Source organism: Benincasa hispida, chromosome 8, assembly GCF_027475165.1.
Source record: "Benincasa hispida cultivar pf3 chromosome 8, pf3_genome.v1.1, whole genome shotgun sequence".
NCBI lineage: Eukaryota > Viridiplantae > Streptophyta > Magnoliopsida > Cucurbitales > Cucurbitaceae > Benincasa > Benincasa hispida.
Window position 1 is genome coordinate 65025294 of NC_143485.1, and position 17168 is coordinate 65042461.

Sequence of the window (17168 nt, forward strand, 5' to 3'; positions counted from 1 at the left end):
TTTTAGAATGTATTCTTCCGAAAAGATTTAACATTCCCACCAACAAATTCTGGTTAAATCATGTACACATAAATACTACACATCAAATTATTTTAAACATGAGTCTTATATATATATATATATATACACACACATATTCACCATTGCCATGAAAAGAGCAATTCATTTTTAATTATCAATCAGAAGTTAATCAAAAACATAATTATCACATAACTAAATTCACATAATTTAGAACATAATTATTATAAAATTCAAATCACAACAAACATAAATTCTCATTCATCCTCTCCTCCCACTCCCAAAACCACATTTTTTCACAACAATCACAAATATGAATACTCAATAGTTACCATATAATACAATTATAAACATGCTAAAAAAACATGACTTAATAGTTCAGTAAAATAAATGTAAACATGATTTTTCCACATTCATTATAAAAATATAAAAGAAACAAAAGTATTTGAATGAGTAATCATACAATCCAGTTAATAAAGAGAACAACTTCTAATCACACAATAAGTTCCAAATAAAATTTTGCTCACACATAGACAAACTTCAAAACAAAATTTGAACACAATAAATTATTTTTCAATCAAACAATGAGTCCCTCGACAAAGTCCAATCCAATAAATAGCGTCCAAACCACAACTTAATCACACAAATATTCTCAAAATCAAAGTTTAAACAAAAAACACACTCAATCACAAAAATTACTTCCAAATCACAATTTATCCACACAAATGAAATTAATAGCTTTCCAAATTGAGCCATCAAATTGAAATCAATAACTTCCCAAATTGATTCACTATCATGCATCAAATTGTTATCGTTTAAAATCATGTCTTATTGATTTCTTCCTTTTATTATTAGTTTCTAAAATAGGTTTCTTCATAAAATGACCTTCCTCTTAATTTTGCCCTTGTTCCTTTGCTACACAAAATGTCATTTCGCAAGCAACACAAAATTTCCCTACATGTCTATATAACACAAAATTTTCCTACATTTTGTGCCACGTGGAATATTATTTGAACTCCAATTTTGATTCAAGGCAGAATGTCACCTCTTAATATGTTAAAGTCACTAATTCAGTAACGATCAATAAATTTACCTCCAACCGATCATTTGAAGAATATTGAACAAGAAAAAAAAAACCAAACCCCACAAAAGTTAAAACCTAAAATAATTATCAAATGGTAGCAGCAAAATAAAGAGATTACAAACATGTTCCTCTTATGCGTCTTCTTGAAAATGAGGTTTAAGTGAATGGAGATTTTAAACTGCTATGGTTAATCACCAAAAATTTCATCATCAACAAATGGAAGCTCCTTTGAACAGCGATGGTCCTTTGAACGTGTAGGTAAAATAATAAAATGTGCAGTCCTCTAAACAACGACGACGATCCCCCCTTTAAATGTTCCTCTCAACTTCAGACGAATGGCACACGACGACTCTTCTTATACGAACGACAGACTAAACAAGCAAAAGACTAAACCCTAAGTGAATGGTTCTAAAAACAAATCTTGCGATTAAATCTTATTTTGTCGCAAACTATTGCAACTAATTCTATTTTCGTCGCAAATTATTGCGACAAAAGCCCCTTTTTGTCGTAGGGTGGGTTTGCGATTAAAGTCCATTTCGTCGCAAACCCTAAGATTGGGCGCCAAACATTCCGTCCAATTAATTGAGCTAACATGCGTCAAAATCATTTTTTGTCGCTCATTGCAACGACTTTGAAATATGTCGCACACCACTTCCGACAATTCAATTGTTCGTCGTATGCCACTTGTGACGATTAGATTTATTCGTTTCAAGTTTGCGACTTAACCGTTTTTTGCACATGAATAGAGATGAAATTTTGGACCAATCATAAACTGCATTGTCATTCATTAGATTAATGACCAAATTCCAAATCATCAAATTTGGAACCAATTAGGAGTGGACATGTGTCTCGAATTGAAGTTGAAGAAAAAGTCCAATGACGCCAAGTAATCATGACCGTTGAATCGGATAAGATTAATTTGGACCAATTTGATATTATTATTTGGGTTAAAATTCAATTAAGCCCAAAAATAGGTTGAATTTGAGCCGATGTCAAATCAAACTCAAAACCAATTAATTGGGCCCAAAGGTCAGGCCATATACCAACCTAAAACCAGCTAACCAGGCCCAAGCCCATGAAGCCCATCAGAGAACTCTATAAATAGATGAGCTCTCCTCCTTTGTGGGGGTCAAGAATTCTAAATTTCAACCTAGAGATAATTCTCCTAACAACCAGAGGACCCTTTTAATCAAATACTAGAGATCTGACCACAACTCAAGTTCAACTCCACGAAACAAGTTTCTCTGGAAGCAGAAATTAATTCTCGAAGAAGATCATCAAGCCTAAAGGTCGGTCGATCATTCGGTCGATCATCCAAGAAGATCATCAAACCTAAAGGTCAATCATCCAAGAAGATCAACAAGCCTAAAGACTCTTTATCTAAGAAGATATCAAGTCCAAAAGCCGATATTAACAAGTCCAAAGGTCGATCATCCAACAAGAAGATCAAGCCCAAAGGTCGATCATATCATATAAGAAGACCATCAAGCCCAAAGGCCGATCATAGGCTTATTGGAAAAATAAAAGTTTGAAAATGCCTCCACCATTAATATGGTGATCAATATGTTTAAAATTTTCTTGACTTTGAAAAAAAGTCAATTTTAAAACAAATTATGTAGATATTCTCATTTTATTTTAATATCCATATTATCACTTTTCTCTTATTTTTCTAATTCTTACACTAAATTTTTCAGCCATCAAAATAAGAACCAAAAATTCAAGTTAAAATAAAAAAAAAATCTAACAAAATTTCGAAATAAAAAATCTCCCCTTAAAACATGCAAAGACGATAATAGTCAAATAAAAAATACAGTTAAGTCCTCTTGGTGCTTCCATTATTCTCTTTCACCTTATTATAATTCATATATCTCAATTGAAGTGTAAAGAGGAGTAAAAGAGTATGGAAGAAGAGACTGGAGAAAATAGAGAAGTAAGACAAAGTTAACAATTTTTGTTCATATAATAGTAAAGATATTTTTTATTTTTTATTTTTATTTTTTTTAAGTTTAAGAGTATTTTTTACACAAAATACTAATGGTTTTTATCCAAAACTAACACTAGGTATTTTAAACTCATTTTGGGAGTTTACAGATTTTTTTGAATCTCTTGAAAGTTCAAGAGTATTTTTTATATAAAGTAAAAAATTTAGAGGTATTTTGTATAGTTTAACATATAATTTATGTATAAGAGAGTTTTAAATTAAAATGATTGAAGAGAATAGTTTTGGATTATTTAATTAGTTTATAGGTAACAATTAATTAATTAATTATTGTAAATTATCTATTAATAACTAAAATATATTATATTATTAAAATAATATAAATAAAACATAGCAAAAAGAACCCACATAAACCCTCAAATTATTAATTTTTATTTTCATTGCTGCCCATTACTCCCAATAAGGCCCAAAAGATAGGAATTCAAAAACTTCGAATCGAAAACCTAATGGAAAGGAAGAAACCAATTCAAAATTTAATATTTAAAAATATCATCAAAGTTTAAAATTTACATATCAATAGAAATATGAGATCTAATTTGATGTAAAACTATAAAAAATGTCGATGAAAGGTTGGTTTTATGGAAATTTTGGAGATATACTTTATCCCTCTTTATAAATCGAGTGAGTTGTGAGGACAAAAATTGAAAAATACAGTATAATTTATATACACTATTATCATCTTTGCTATAAATAAAATTTATTTATTTATTTATTTGCTATTTTTCAGTTTAGGCATTCGTTTTATGCTTTAAAGCCAATGTCTCATTTAGTTGGAATAATATATAGTTAATTATATACCATTTAAAAAAAAAAAAAAAAACAAAAATAATGATCTTAAAGGCACGAAAACAAATAATAAAATCATCAAATATTCGATCTAAGCATACGTTAGATGAGGCAAATAAAACTCTTTTAGAAATTTGGGTATCCCTGGAAGTTTTCTTATACCATAATTACTTAATCGATCCTCTCTTAGAAGTATAGGTACCTCATTATCTTTATTTCTAGTTTCCTTTTCTTTTATAAGATAGGGATGTTCAAGTAACATATTGCTATCCATCATTGTTTAGGTTTTGTTCAAAGCATTTTTTGATAAAATCCTTTCCTTTTTCAAATAATTCCTCGGGTACTTTCGGTATTTCCATATCATGTGTAAGTTTTAAAACCAAATGTGTGAGACTTGAGAAATCCTCCCAACTGCCTCTTCAGTAACCATTTCAACTAAAATGCAACCCAATGACTAGATATCAAGAGCACTATTGAACTCAATAGAAATAATCGATTCAGGTGACATATAATTTGGCATTCTTTAAATGTTGGTAAATTACTATCTTCATCCACTTCATCCTTCTCACCACATCTCCTCGAAAGTCCAAAATCAGCAATCTTCAACTTCATCTTGCCATTGTTTTGAGGAAATGCAAGAATGTTATCTGGTTTCAAATCGACGTGGACAAATCCATTGTGATGAATACAAGAGAGCCCTCTTAGTATCATTTTGAGATACTCCTTCATTTCATCTTCTGGCAACTTCTTTCGTTGTTCAATCAAGTTAGCTAAAGTTCCACTAGCAGCATATTCTAACTTGAGATTGTAAAGAAGGTAATTTCCGTCTATAGTTATCTCACTCCCTAAACATTGAACAATCTCTGGACATCCGATGAAATGTTTTAAAATGTTCTTTTCCCACGACAATGAAGAACTATTATGAAGGCGAGCTACTTTAATAGCAATATAATCAAGAGGTTCCATTGTTGAATTTGCTAAGAACACCTTGCCACATGAACCTTGGCCTAACACCTTTACTGGAACCCAATTTACCATTGTGAGTGAATTTGAAAAAGAGATAAAAAGTTAAAATGATCAGCAGATATTGGAGAAAGGGATAACCTTTTATAGGGAGAGAAAATCCGTCTCCTAAAAGGAAAATAAATGTAACATTTTAATTTATTTATATCTATTTTGTTTTATTTTAGGATAATGTGTTTGAATTTCAAGAAGAAGAAAAGAAGAACCGACTTATTCTCCATATTAAAAAAATAATTAAAAAAGCCAAAATATTAGCATTCATAAGCTTATTTTAAGTTAATTTGAATGTTCACTTCCTTCGATAAAATTCATATATATGAAAGTTATTTTCGGTTGATTTATAAAAATTACAAATACAATCTATATATGAAACAACTTAAATTAAACTGATTGAAGGGAATAACTTTCAATTAATTCTTAGTCCAATAGGTAATTAATTAATTAATTATTAACAGCTAAAATATATTATATTATTAAAATAATATAAATGAAACATTGCAAAAAAGACAGACCTACGTAACTTTTACTTTGATTACCTACATAATTTCAAGCTTCAATTTAAGCCAATATAGTATTTTTAAATTTTTCTGAATTAATTATTTTAGTATAATCATAAAGGAGAGCAAATTTAAATTTGATATTTGCATATATAGCATTTTTTTTAAAAATTGCAAATATCACAAATTTTAAATATCTCCTTCTTAATACTTACCATTTTTCCATTTTTGTGCCGAAAATTATACATGTTTTAATTTTCTAGTTAAGTTATTAGATAAATTAAAGAATGAGAGTTAATTAATATATTATAAGTGAATTAATTAAGTATATAAGAGTTAATTTAGTAGAGTTTCATGAACTAAAGGATGGGGTTTAATATGAGTTTCATTAATTTATGTATGAGAGTTATGGACCCATGAGAATCCTATAAATAGAATTGGTTTTGTATTGTTTAAAGCAAACAAGCTTATGGAGAATACACGAGAGTTCAATTAAAAGTTAGAACCAAGTTTCAAGAGTCTTTCAAATAAAAGTGTTTTTTGTTTTCTCTCAAATATTCTTTGTTGATTATTTATTTATGAGTGCTCATCATACACCTCGAACAAAGTGATATCAGAGCTTGTGTTTGAAATTAGAAACCAATAAACGTTTTTGCAAATGGAAAATAACAATTTGGTTCCCTTCCAAGTATCATGACTTATGAAACAAAATTAAAGCAGTTGGTGTATTCGTATGAGAACTCTACTCGATTCACAAGATGTATAGGACATTGTTAATAATGGTTATGAAGAACCAGAAAGTGATGCATCTTTAAATCAAGCTCAATGAGAAGATTTGCAAAATACAAGAAAGAAAGACCAAAAGGTTCTGATAATTATTCATCAAGTCATTGAGGATCCAAATTTTGAGAAGATTTTTAGAGCAATTACTGCACATCAACCATGACAAATTTTGGAGAATATTTACAAAGGAGTATATCAAGTCAATAAGATTTGCCTCTAAAAATTGAGAGATGATTATGAATCACTACATATGAAAGAGTTTGAATCGATTTCAAATTGTGCTTCAAGATTGCTAGCAGTAGTAAATAAAAAAATATATAGTGAAACAATAAATGATGAGCAATTATTAGAAAAGATATTCTCCTCACTGGATGAAAAGTTCAATTTCATCGTTGTAGTTATTGAAAAATCAAAGGATTTGAGTATAATGTCCGTTGATCAACTTATATTTTCTTTACAAGCCTATGAAGAAAAGTTTTTCAAGAAGAACAAACAAACAACGGAGCAACTTTTTCAATCAAAGTTACAGTTGAGAGATAACGAAGATAGCTAAGAAAAAGGAAATCGAGGTCGAGAACGTGGTAACAATCATGGACATGGTGACTTCAAAGGCTGATGTCGAGGAAACTACAGTCAATAAAGAAAATTTGGTGAGAGTAATTCAAACTCTAATTCATCAAGAGGCCATGGAAAACAAAATTATTGGCCAAATGGAGAAAGACCAAATAATGACAAAATGTATGATAAAAGACAAGTAGAATGTTACAATTGTCATAAATTTGGCAATTACTCCTGAGAATGTAGAAGTAAAGTTGAAGAAATTGCAAATTATCCTGATAAAGATGAAAAAAGCGGCGAGTCATTTTTTATCCTAGAATGAAAAGGTGAAGAAACATGTGAAAACAATGCATGGTATCTCGATAACGGTGCAAGAAATTACATGTGTGAATGTTAGTCGATGTTCGTGGAACTGGATGAATCTGTTGGTGGTAATATCATATTTGGTGATGCCATAAAAGATCCTGTTAAATGAAAATGTAAGATTTTGATCAACTTGAAGAATGGGAAGCATAAGTTTATCTTTAATATTTATTATGTGCCTGATATGAAGAACAATATTTTGAGTTTACGACAACTCCTATAGAAAGGCTATAATATTTTGATGAAGGATTATAGTCTTTCCATAAGGGATAATCATGATAATATGGTTGCTAAAGTGAAAATGACGAAGAATAACATGTTTTTATCAAACATTCAAACTGATGTTGCCAAATGTTTGAAGTCATGTTCGAAAGAACCATCTTGGATTTGGCACTTGAGATTTGAGCACTTAAACTTTGTGAAGGGTTTGGAATACCCCGAAATGGAAGCAATTGAATGCGTCATGTCTTGCTTTCGTTTTACATAACTTAAGAATACAGAGATGACGGAAACAGGATAAACTTCCCTAAGCATGCATTTCTACTGAATATACAGAAAAGAGAAGGGATCGTGATACTAACCCTTGGAGAGCCATCTTTTTGCTTCCTCTCCATTCACAACATGAACTTGAAATTCTCCTCACGAACTCAGCAAGTCCACGAACACAACAGTGACAGGGGATACCACCACGCAAGGTGAGAATCAACAGAGAGGTGTGGATTTCTGTTGCTTAATTTTGGTGAAAGGAGAAGAGATTTTGGCTGAGAGAATTTTCTACACAGAGAGATTGATTTAGGATGAAGATGATGAAGATCGAGAAGTTTATGAAACTTTTTCACTTAATAAAAAAAAACCCCTCTGTGTTTCACGTAATTGAGAGAAAAAGGGATTGAGAGAAGTTATCAAAATAACAACTTCCCCCTTTTTAATTTTCAAAATTCAAATAATTTGAATTTTAATAATAATAATAATAATATATTAACTAACTTAATATATATATAAATATTAAATTATATGTTATATCACATATAATATAACTTATAGTTTATTATTCTCTCATATAACCTATAGTATTAATATGATCTTATTCATATTGTATTTAACCTATAGTTTTTATATGAATCGTATTCATATAAATAATATTTGAATATTATTTCTCTCATCAAAACTTTATATTATAATATATCATATACATTATATTAATTATATCTTATATAATTAATTCTCTTTAATTAATTTGAACAATTCAAATTAATCTTAAATCAATTTGATTCTCATTAATCATTATTGAGCTAATAAGGGGGTCTTATAGACCTATAGATTAAATCTCCAATGATATTTGATTAATTAATTAAACTCTTTAATTAAATCAATCAACTTTCATTAACTGCCGGTCACTTTACTAAAGACCTACAACTGCACTCTCCGCACTATAGATATATTTTTGTGTCTATTAGATATAACCAATCAACAGTGCATTAACCTTTCACAAATTGCTCGTAAGTATAGCTATGTTAAAACCGTTTTACCCCTATAGTTACATCTAACTCTTTAAGTAGCACTGATCCCTCTAATGAACAATTAGTCATAATTCAGTTATAACTAAACCCATCTCCGAGGAGAGGGTATAGCGCCACATTGTTCAACACCCGAAATCAACCCTTAAAGGAGTAATTTATCTACTTATTCTTACAATGGGGAAGGAGTGAATTCCTACTTGTGTAGTTATATTTTCAGCTACCCAATCAGATAAATCCTCGAAATGGTAGGCATATTGAATTGACAAATCTAGCCACTCTCACCCATGCAGATAAAAGAACCGCCCTCATAGGCAAGAGTTCACAACTCACTCAGGATTAAGATCAAGTCACCTATGGTCATCCTAATGAAATGTAAGTCTCTTTTAGCAACGGTGTTATAGAGAAAAACTATTCATTTTGTGGTCCAGTCTTATACAACTCTTTGTATAAGATATCTCACTCACATTTCTCCACATAAATGATTAGGATTATATCATTTGTAACATTTTACAACAATTGTAACAATTACAAAGCGGGTAATAGTAGTGTCATCAGGATAAGATACTTAGTCTTATCCATCTACTACAGACTGTTTAGGTTATCATTTAAACATGATCCACCTGCATGTTTTCACATACATGTTTAAGTTTCATCTAATAACCTTCAATCTTAGTTTATTGGTTGTTAATACAACTAAATGTCAAATAACATAACACTAATTTTATTAAATAAATAATATGTTTGTACAAATATAATTTTATAAACTACAAAACCACGAGATTTAGGGCAGTTACCTCAACACTTTGATGCTTAAGACTGTTAGCGAGGAAGGACATGGTGAAAGGACTGCCACATGTTAAACATCCAGATCAATTTTGAAGGTTGTCTTTATGGCAAGCAATCGAGGAAAGTTTTCCGCAAGAATCTTCTTCAAGAGCAAGGAGACAACTAGAGTTAGTTTACACTGATCTTTGTGGATTAATCGAACCAAATGCTTTTGGTAAGAATAATTATTTCTTATTATTCATTGATGATTTCAGTAAAAAACTTGGGTTTATTTTGTCAAGAAGAATCATGGGTATTTGGCATGTTCAAGAGATTTAAAGCTCTTGTTGAAAAGGAAAGCGGTTATTATATAAAAGCCTTGAGATAAGACGAGGAAGGAGAATTCACTTCAAATGAATTCAAAGATTTTTGTGCAAAAAATGGAATTCATCTACCAATGAAAGTTTCATGAACTCTTCAACAAAATGGTGTTGTTGAGAGAAAGAATAGAACGATACTTAATATCACTTGAAGCATGTTGAAGAGTAAGAAGATGCCAAAAAAATTTTGGGCACAAGCTATTGAAAGTGTTGTACACTTGTCTAATTGTTGCCCTCTAAAAGCTTCTAGAACAAAACGCCTCAACAAGCATGGACAGGAAGAATACCATCTATCGCTCATTTGAGAGTATTTGGAAGTATTTTTTATGCTCATATTCCTTATCAAAAGTGTAGGAAGCTTGATGATAAAAGTGAGAAGTATTTTTGTTGGCTATGATGCAATCTTAAAAGGCTACAAGCTTTATAATCATGTTACAAAGCAGAGAATGGTAAGCAAAGAAGTTGTGTTTGATGATGAAGCAACATTGAATTGGAATCATGAACCAAAAGACTACAAGTTTTCTTTTTCCTAATGATGATGATGAGTCTAGTGACATTGCTTCTCTATTAACATCAACAATGTCGCTAATCCTTCTACAACAAATCCCACCTTCATCATCTACAAGTTTAAGTTAAGGACCTCATGGCATAAGAAGTTTATGAGACATATATGATGAAACTGAAGAGTTAAGTCAAAGTTTTAATAATCTTACTCTTTTTTTTTTTTTTTTGTTTATTTGGTAACAATGAACCTTTGAATTTTGAAAAATCTTTGCAAGATGAAAAGTGAAAAACTACTATGGGCGAAGAGACAAAAGCCATAAAGAAGAACGATACGTGGGAACTTTCTATTCTTCCAAATGGAAAGAAAGTAGTTGGTGTTAAATGGGTGTTCAAGTCAAAAAGAAATGAAAAGGAGAAGCGAAGGGACATTAAGCAAAATTAGTTGCAAAAGACTATTCTTAAATAAAAGACATTAATTACGATAAAGTATTTGCTTCAGTTGCTCACTTGGAAACCATAAGGTTGCTGATTGCACTTGCTCCTCAAAGAAAATTGAAGATCTTTCAAATAGATGTTAAATCTGTTGGAGTTAGCAAGCAATCAACGGAAGAATTCAGGATCATTAAGTATTCTAATTCATCAATTTTAGCATCAAATTAAGCCATTAAATAAAAAGAGGGTTTTAGAAAAGACTCATTTTTTATGACTTTAAACTTCAAATTCAGCTCTAATCTCCTCAGCTACAAGGTGTAGATCACCAAAAAAATCTTCCCTACTATTCTCTTTGGATCTTAGATTGATTTGTGAGAATCAAAATGAGCTGAATTGATGGAATTAAGAGAGAATTTTAATGGTTTTAGATGGACATGAAGAACTCCTTCTTCATCAGTTTTCTCTGTAGAATTCAGAACTGATGGAGTTAACTCAACTGAAGTCTTCAGCTTTTATCAAACCAGCATGTAATTTTAAGACAACATGAAGTAGACACCTCCTACTTCAATAATTGGAGTGGAATTGTGAATGTTTATGCAAGTGGGAAAATCCCACTAAGTGGGTTTTTCCAAAAATAAAAAATAAAAAATCTTTTAACTTTAAAAATATTTTTCAAAATTAAAAAAATAATTTAATTAATTCTATTAATTTAATATCAAATATTAAATTAATTAAACACTAGTTTTACAACCATGAATCCCTATTCATGTAATTTAATATTTAAATCAAATTTAAATATTAACAAATTCTCCAATTTCATTTAATTCGATAATTAAATGTGTAATTATATCGCATATAATTACTAATTCCCCTAATTCGAATTTGAACATTTCAAATTAAACTCATCACTCTATTCTAAGGTTTAATCGGTTTGTGAGCTAGTAGGGGGACCTAATGGACCTACAGATCATGGGCTCCAACGATCTGAGATTAATTGGCTAAACTTTTTAAACCGAACTAATCAACATTCGTTAACTATCAGGTCACTCCACTAAAACCCAATAGTTGCACTCCCCTTACTATAGATATAATTGTGTCAATTTGATATGACCCTAATTAGTAAGTTAACCCTTCACAGGTTGTTCGAAAAAACAGCTGGGTCAATAGTTGTTTTACCCCCAAGATTACCTCTTGTTCCTTAAGTTCCACTGATCCTCTAATGAACAATTAGTTTGTAATCAGCAAACCGAGTCCCTTTCAGGCCCATGAGAGGGTGGGGCCCCTTGTTCAAGACTCGGAGTCAGTACTTAAGGGAACAACTTTTCTACTATTTGTAAAAGTGGGAGGGAGTGAATTCCATCTTGCACCCTATGTCCCCAGCTATCTACCCGATCTTATCCCTGAAATGGAAGGCTTATTGAGTTGACATTGTTGAGCCAACCCTCACTCATGCAAATCTAAGGATAATCTCGAATAAACAAGAGTTCATAGTTAGCTCACGATTAAGGTCAGGTTACTTAGGTCATCGCTTTGAAGTAGTCAAAGTCTTAAACATATAGCGTTATAAAATAAGAGTGACTTATTTTTTTGGTCCGATCTTATACAAACTCTTTGCATAGGATGCCTCCACTCACATGCCTCCACATGAACGAATTAGGATCACTTCATTTGTAGCAATTGAAGGAAATCGGAATCGGGATTTCCGTGAGCAGCAGAACAATACTATTCCAAATTACAATCATGAATCAACAAATTATTTACAATCGACTTCAACATAGACGGTTATACAATTTACAAAGAAATTATAGCATGAAACAACAAATGCATAAAGAGAACTCTACACACATATGCAGAAACGTCTTCATGCTCTGATGCGCGACTCTGATCAAACAACCAAAACCACGAGCGCTCGATCTACACGACCGCAACACCGCACGAACACTTCGCGCTCGTCATCAACGATCTTCTCGATCACGAACTCCTCCGCAGCACCACGAACGGCCTCCAGAAAACCTCGACGATGTTGAGTTGAGTCTGACACCACCAACAAGGCGACCTTGGTATTCTCGGTGTGAGAATCTAGAGGGTGGGCTCTGTTTGAACTTGGTGTGAGGCAGACGAACAGAGGAAAGAACGGTCGCATACACTACTGGGCAAGTGGGAGAAGTCGGAGACCTATCGTATAGGTCGATGCCAATCGTTTAGATAAACTATGCGATCGTCCAGCAAAAACTATGCGATCGTTTAGTTCTATCGTTTAGCTCGGTCAACTCTATATGATTGTTTACCTTGGGCCAACGATCATCTAGCAAAGCTATGCGATCGTTTAGTAAACACTGCACGATCGTTTAGCTAGCACCTGCACGATTGTTTAGCTCGTCCAGCCGTCGTTTAGTAAATCTATATTTACTTGACGACTTCCGTGAGTTTCTTTTCGCCGGAGAGAAAACTCAAATTCTTTTCAAAATTTTGTGAAAACTTCTACTTTTCAAAATAGGAAACTACTTTCCTTTAAACTCATGGTTACCATGATCCAATAACCACCCACTACTTTTGTTATTTTAAAAGAAAAAGTATTAATTATCTAATAATTAATATTATTATAAATATAAATGATAACCAACTTATCATACTATATTTATAACCTATAGTTTTAATATTTCATCTCATGAAACATATAAATCATAGTTATTTTTCTATTCCATCGTACTTAATGTAAATCTCATTTACATCAATCCTCCACTAGATGTATCTCATACATCATACCGATTATATCATATATAATCAAAATACCTCTTGTCAATTTGAACATTTCAAATCAACACCAAGAACTGATCCTCAACGTGAATCTAAGCTACCAAGGGGACCTCATGGACCTGTAGATCCGAAGTTCCAACGGTACGTGAATAACTGACTAAACTCTTTAGTCACGGGATCCACCATCCATTAACTGTCAGGCACTCCACTAAAGATCGGTAGCTGAATTCTCTTCACTACAAATATATTATGTGTCCATCTTAACCAATGAGCAGTGCGACAACCCTTCACAGATCGCTCGTAAGTACAGCTGGGCCAATAACCGTTATGCCCCTGTAGTTAAATCTGTCTCCTTAAGTACCACTGATCCCTCTAATGAACATAATCATAGTCCTACTATGATCGAGTCTTCTCTTCCAAAGAGAAGTTGTGGCCACTATGTTCAAGCCCCAGAATCAGCCCTTAAGGGAGCAATCTCTCTATTTATCCCTACTTCGGGAAAGAAGTGAATTCCTTATTGTGAATTGAGTTCCCAACTCCCAGATCAGACAAGTCCCCAAAAAGGTAGGCATGTTGAGTTGACAATCTGGCCACTCTCACCCATACTAATCAAAGGACCACCCTCAAAGGCAGGAGTTCACAAAACACTCAGGATTGAAGTCGTGTCACCTATGGTTGTTTAGGTGAGATGCAAGTCTCTAGTATCAACGGCGTTATATACAGAATCTAGTCATCTCGTGGTCCAAGTCTTATACAAACTCTTTGTATAGCACCTTGCTCCACTCTCCACATGAATGGTCAGGATCTACCATCTGTAGTAGTTTACAACACTTGCAAACCTATACAAAACAGGCCGTATCCATAGTGTCACCAGGATCAGGTATCCCACCTTAATCCTTATACTACAGACCGATTTAGGTTATCACTTAAGACATGATCTACTTGTATATCACATATACATGCTTAAGTTCACATAAGATAATCAATGAGCTTTGTTTATTGGATATGAGTAAATGTCAGAATTAAATAACACTTATTTTATTCATTGAACAATGTGTATCTTTACAAAACAACGAGACTCTGGGAGAATTCGGACATCAATCCCAACAACAATTTACAACAATTGTAACATCTATAAAATGGGTCGCATCCGATAGTGTTACCAGAATAAGGTACCCAACTTTCTCCGTATACTATAGACCGTTTTGGCTATTTACTCAAACTTGATCCACTCTTATGTCTCCACATAAAATTCAAGTACTCATGTAATAGCCATGGATCTTTAGTTTATTGGATTTCGATTATTTCTAAAATGAAATAAGCAATTCATACTTTCAATAATAAATTTATTGAATCAACACTGCAATAACATCTTGAATAAGTTTATTGTTTACAAACCACGAGTTTTAGGACATAAAACCCAATAAAATCAGCATTCTTGTACGGATATTTGAAAGAAGAAGTCAACTTAGAACAACCTCTTGGCTATGTTGTGAAAGATCAAGAAGATAAAGTCATGAAATTAAAGTAGGTGTTGTATTGATAAGTGTCAAAAACGTGGAATGGCAAAATCAACAAATATTTTCTTGACAATGGGTATTTGAGATGCCCTTATGAACATTCTCTTTATACTAAGACTAATGATCGTAGAGATATTTTGTTGGTTTGTTTGCATGTAGATGACTTAATTTTTACAGAAAGTTTTGCAAATACGTTTGAAGATCTCAAGAAGGTGATGACCCATGAAATGATAGATATTGGGTTGATATTATATTATCTTAACATTGAGGTGAAATAGTAAGAAGGTATTTTCTTCTCTCAAGAACGATATGCTAGAGAAATTTCAGAGAAGTTCTAATTCTGTCACAACTTCGATAGAAATTGGGACAAAACTGTCCAAATATGATGAAGAAGATGTCGTTGATCCTTCATATTTCAAAAGCTTAATTGAGAGTTTGAGATATTTGACTTGCACATGACCAGATATTTTTTTTCCGCATTTGACTAGTGAGTCGATTCATGGAATTTCCTATAACTACTCATTTGAAAGTGACAAAATGATTTCTTTGTTACCTCAAAGGCACGCTTGATTATGAATTATTTTATTCTTCATCTAAAGAATTCAAGCTTGAAGGTTATTGTGATAGTCATTGGGCTAGAGATATTAATGACCAAAAAAGTATAAGTGGATACGTTTTATTTGTTGGTAGTACTGCTTTTACTTGAAGTTCTAAGAAGCAACCTATTGTGACATTATTTACTTGTGAGGCAAAATATATTGTTGCTGCTTCATGTGTTTGTCATGCAGTTTGGTTAATAAATTTACGGAAGATAGTTAAAATTTTGCAAGATGACGCAAATGATCCATGTAGACAATAAGTCAACAATTGCTCTAACAAAGAATTCAGTGTTTCATGATCGCAACAAGCACATTGATACAAGATTTTATTTTATCAGAGATTGCATTACAAGGAATGAGGTTCAAGTTGAATATGTGAAAACATAATATCAAATTACGAATATTTTCATGAAACCACTTAAAATTGATGTGTTCAACAAATTGAGAACTTTTCTTGGAATTTTTAGTTGAAAATTAAACATTTTTTAGCTTTCTAGTTAAGTTATTTGATGAATTAAAGAACGAGAGTTAATCAATAAGTTATAAATAAATTAATCAAGTTAATATAAGAGTTAATTTAGTAGAGTTTCATGAATTAAAGTATAGGGGTTAATATGGGTTTTATTAATTTATGTATGGGAGTTATGGACCCATGAGAATCTTATAAATAGAATTGATTTTGTATTGTTTAAAGTAAGCAAGTTTGTGGAGAATACACAACAAGATTTAGATTAAAAGTGAGAACCAAATTTTAAGAGTCTTTCAAATAAAAGTGTTTTGTTATTCTTTGTGAGTAGGGGTGTTCAAGAAACTCGATGACCCAAAAAAATCGATCAACCCAATCCAACCCGTGCGGTTTGAGTTATGTTATCAACTCATTTGGGTTGGGTTGGGTTCAAATAAATGAAAATTTTATGAGTTGGTTGGTTCATGGGTTCACCTAATATAACTCAAACCAACCCGAATTTATTATTAACTTTAAAATATATTCTTTTATTACTTATAATATAACTGTTTATACATATATTGATTTTAGTTTTATTTAATTACAATATTTTTTTTATTAATTTATTCTTTAACAGCTTTTAAAAGTAGTTTCTCTACACTTTAGAAAGAAAATTTTCACTATATAAATTGAAATTGAGTTGTTAATCTTAATTCAATATATGAATACAATTAAATTAGATTTTTACATATTTATATTTTACTTCTTTTTATAACAGAATTTTAAATAAATGACCCGATTAATCCGAACCAACCCAACTCAAATAATTCATGATCGGGTTGGGTTGGGTTCATTTTTTAATAAGGGTTATTTGGTTGAAAAAATTTATAATCCGAACAATTGGGTTTGGTTAAAAAGTCTTTCAACCCACCCATGAATACCCTTATTTGTGAGCGTTGATCACAGGCTTCCAACAAAGCCGTTGTTTTATTGTGATTTTTGTGCTTCATCTTCATCTTCTTCATTCTTCATTCTTCTTCTTATAAAATTCCAACTAATAAGCAACGAAGAAACAATCACAGGGTTTCCTCTACTTCTCTACTCGCAGTAGCTTTTCGAGATTCAAATGTATATT

General features: G+C 31.7%; 1 protein-coding gene across 1 annotated transcript; it reads right to left on the reverse strand.

The window, feature by feature from the left end:
• Positions 1-4260: 4260 nt before the first annotated feature.
• Positions 4261-4925, reverse strand: LOC120084170 (mitogen-activated protein kinase kinase kinase 20-like). The gene is made up of 2 exons (XM_039040065.1): positions 4430-4925; positions 4261-4322 (listed from the first exon to the last, which is right to left on the reverse strand). The coding sequence occupies exons 1-2, from the start codon at positions 4923-4925 to the stop codon at positions 4261-4263; spliced, it is 558 nt and encodes a 185-aa protein (XP_038895993.1).
• Between the last annotated feature and the right edge of the window lie 12243 nt (positions 4926-17168).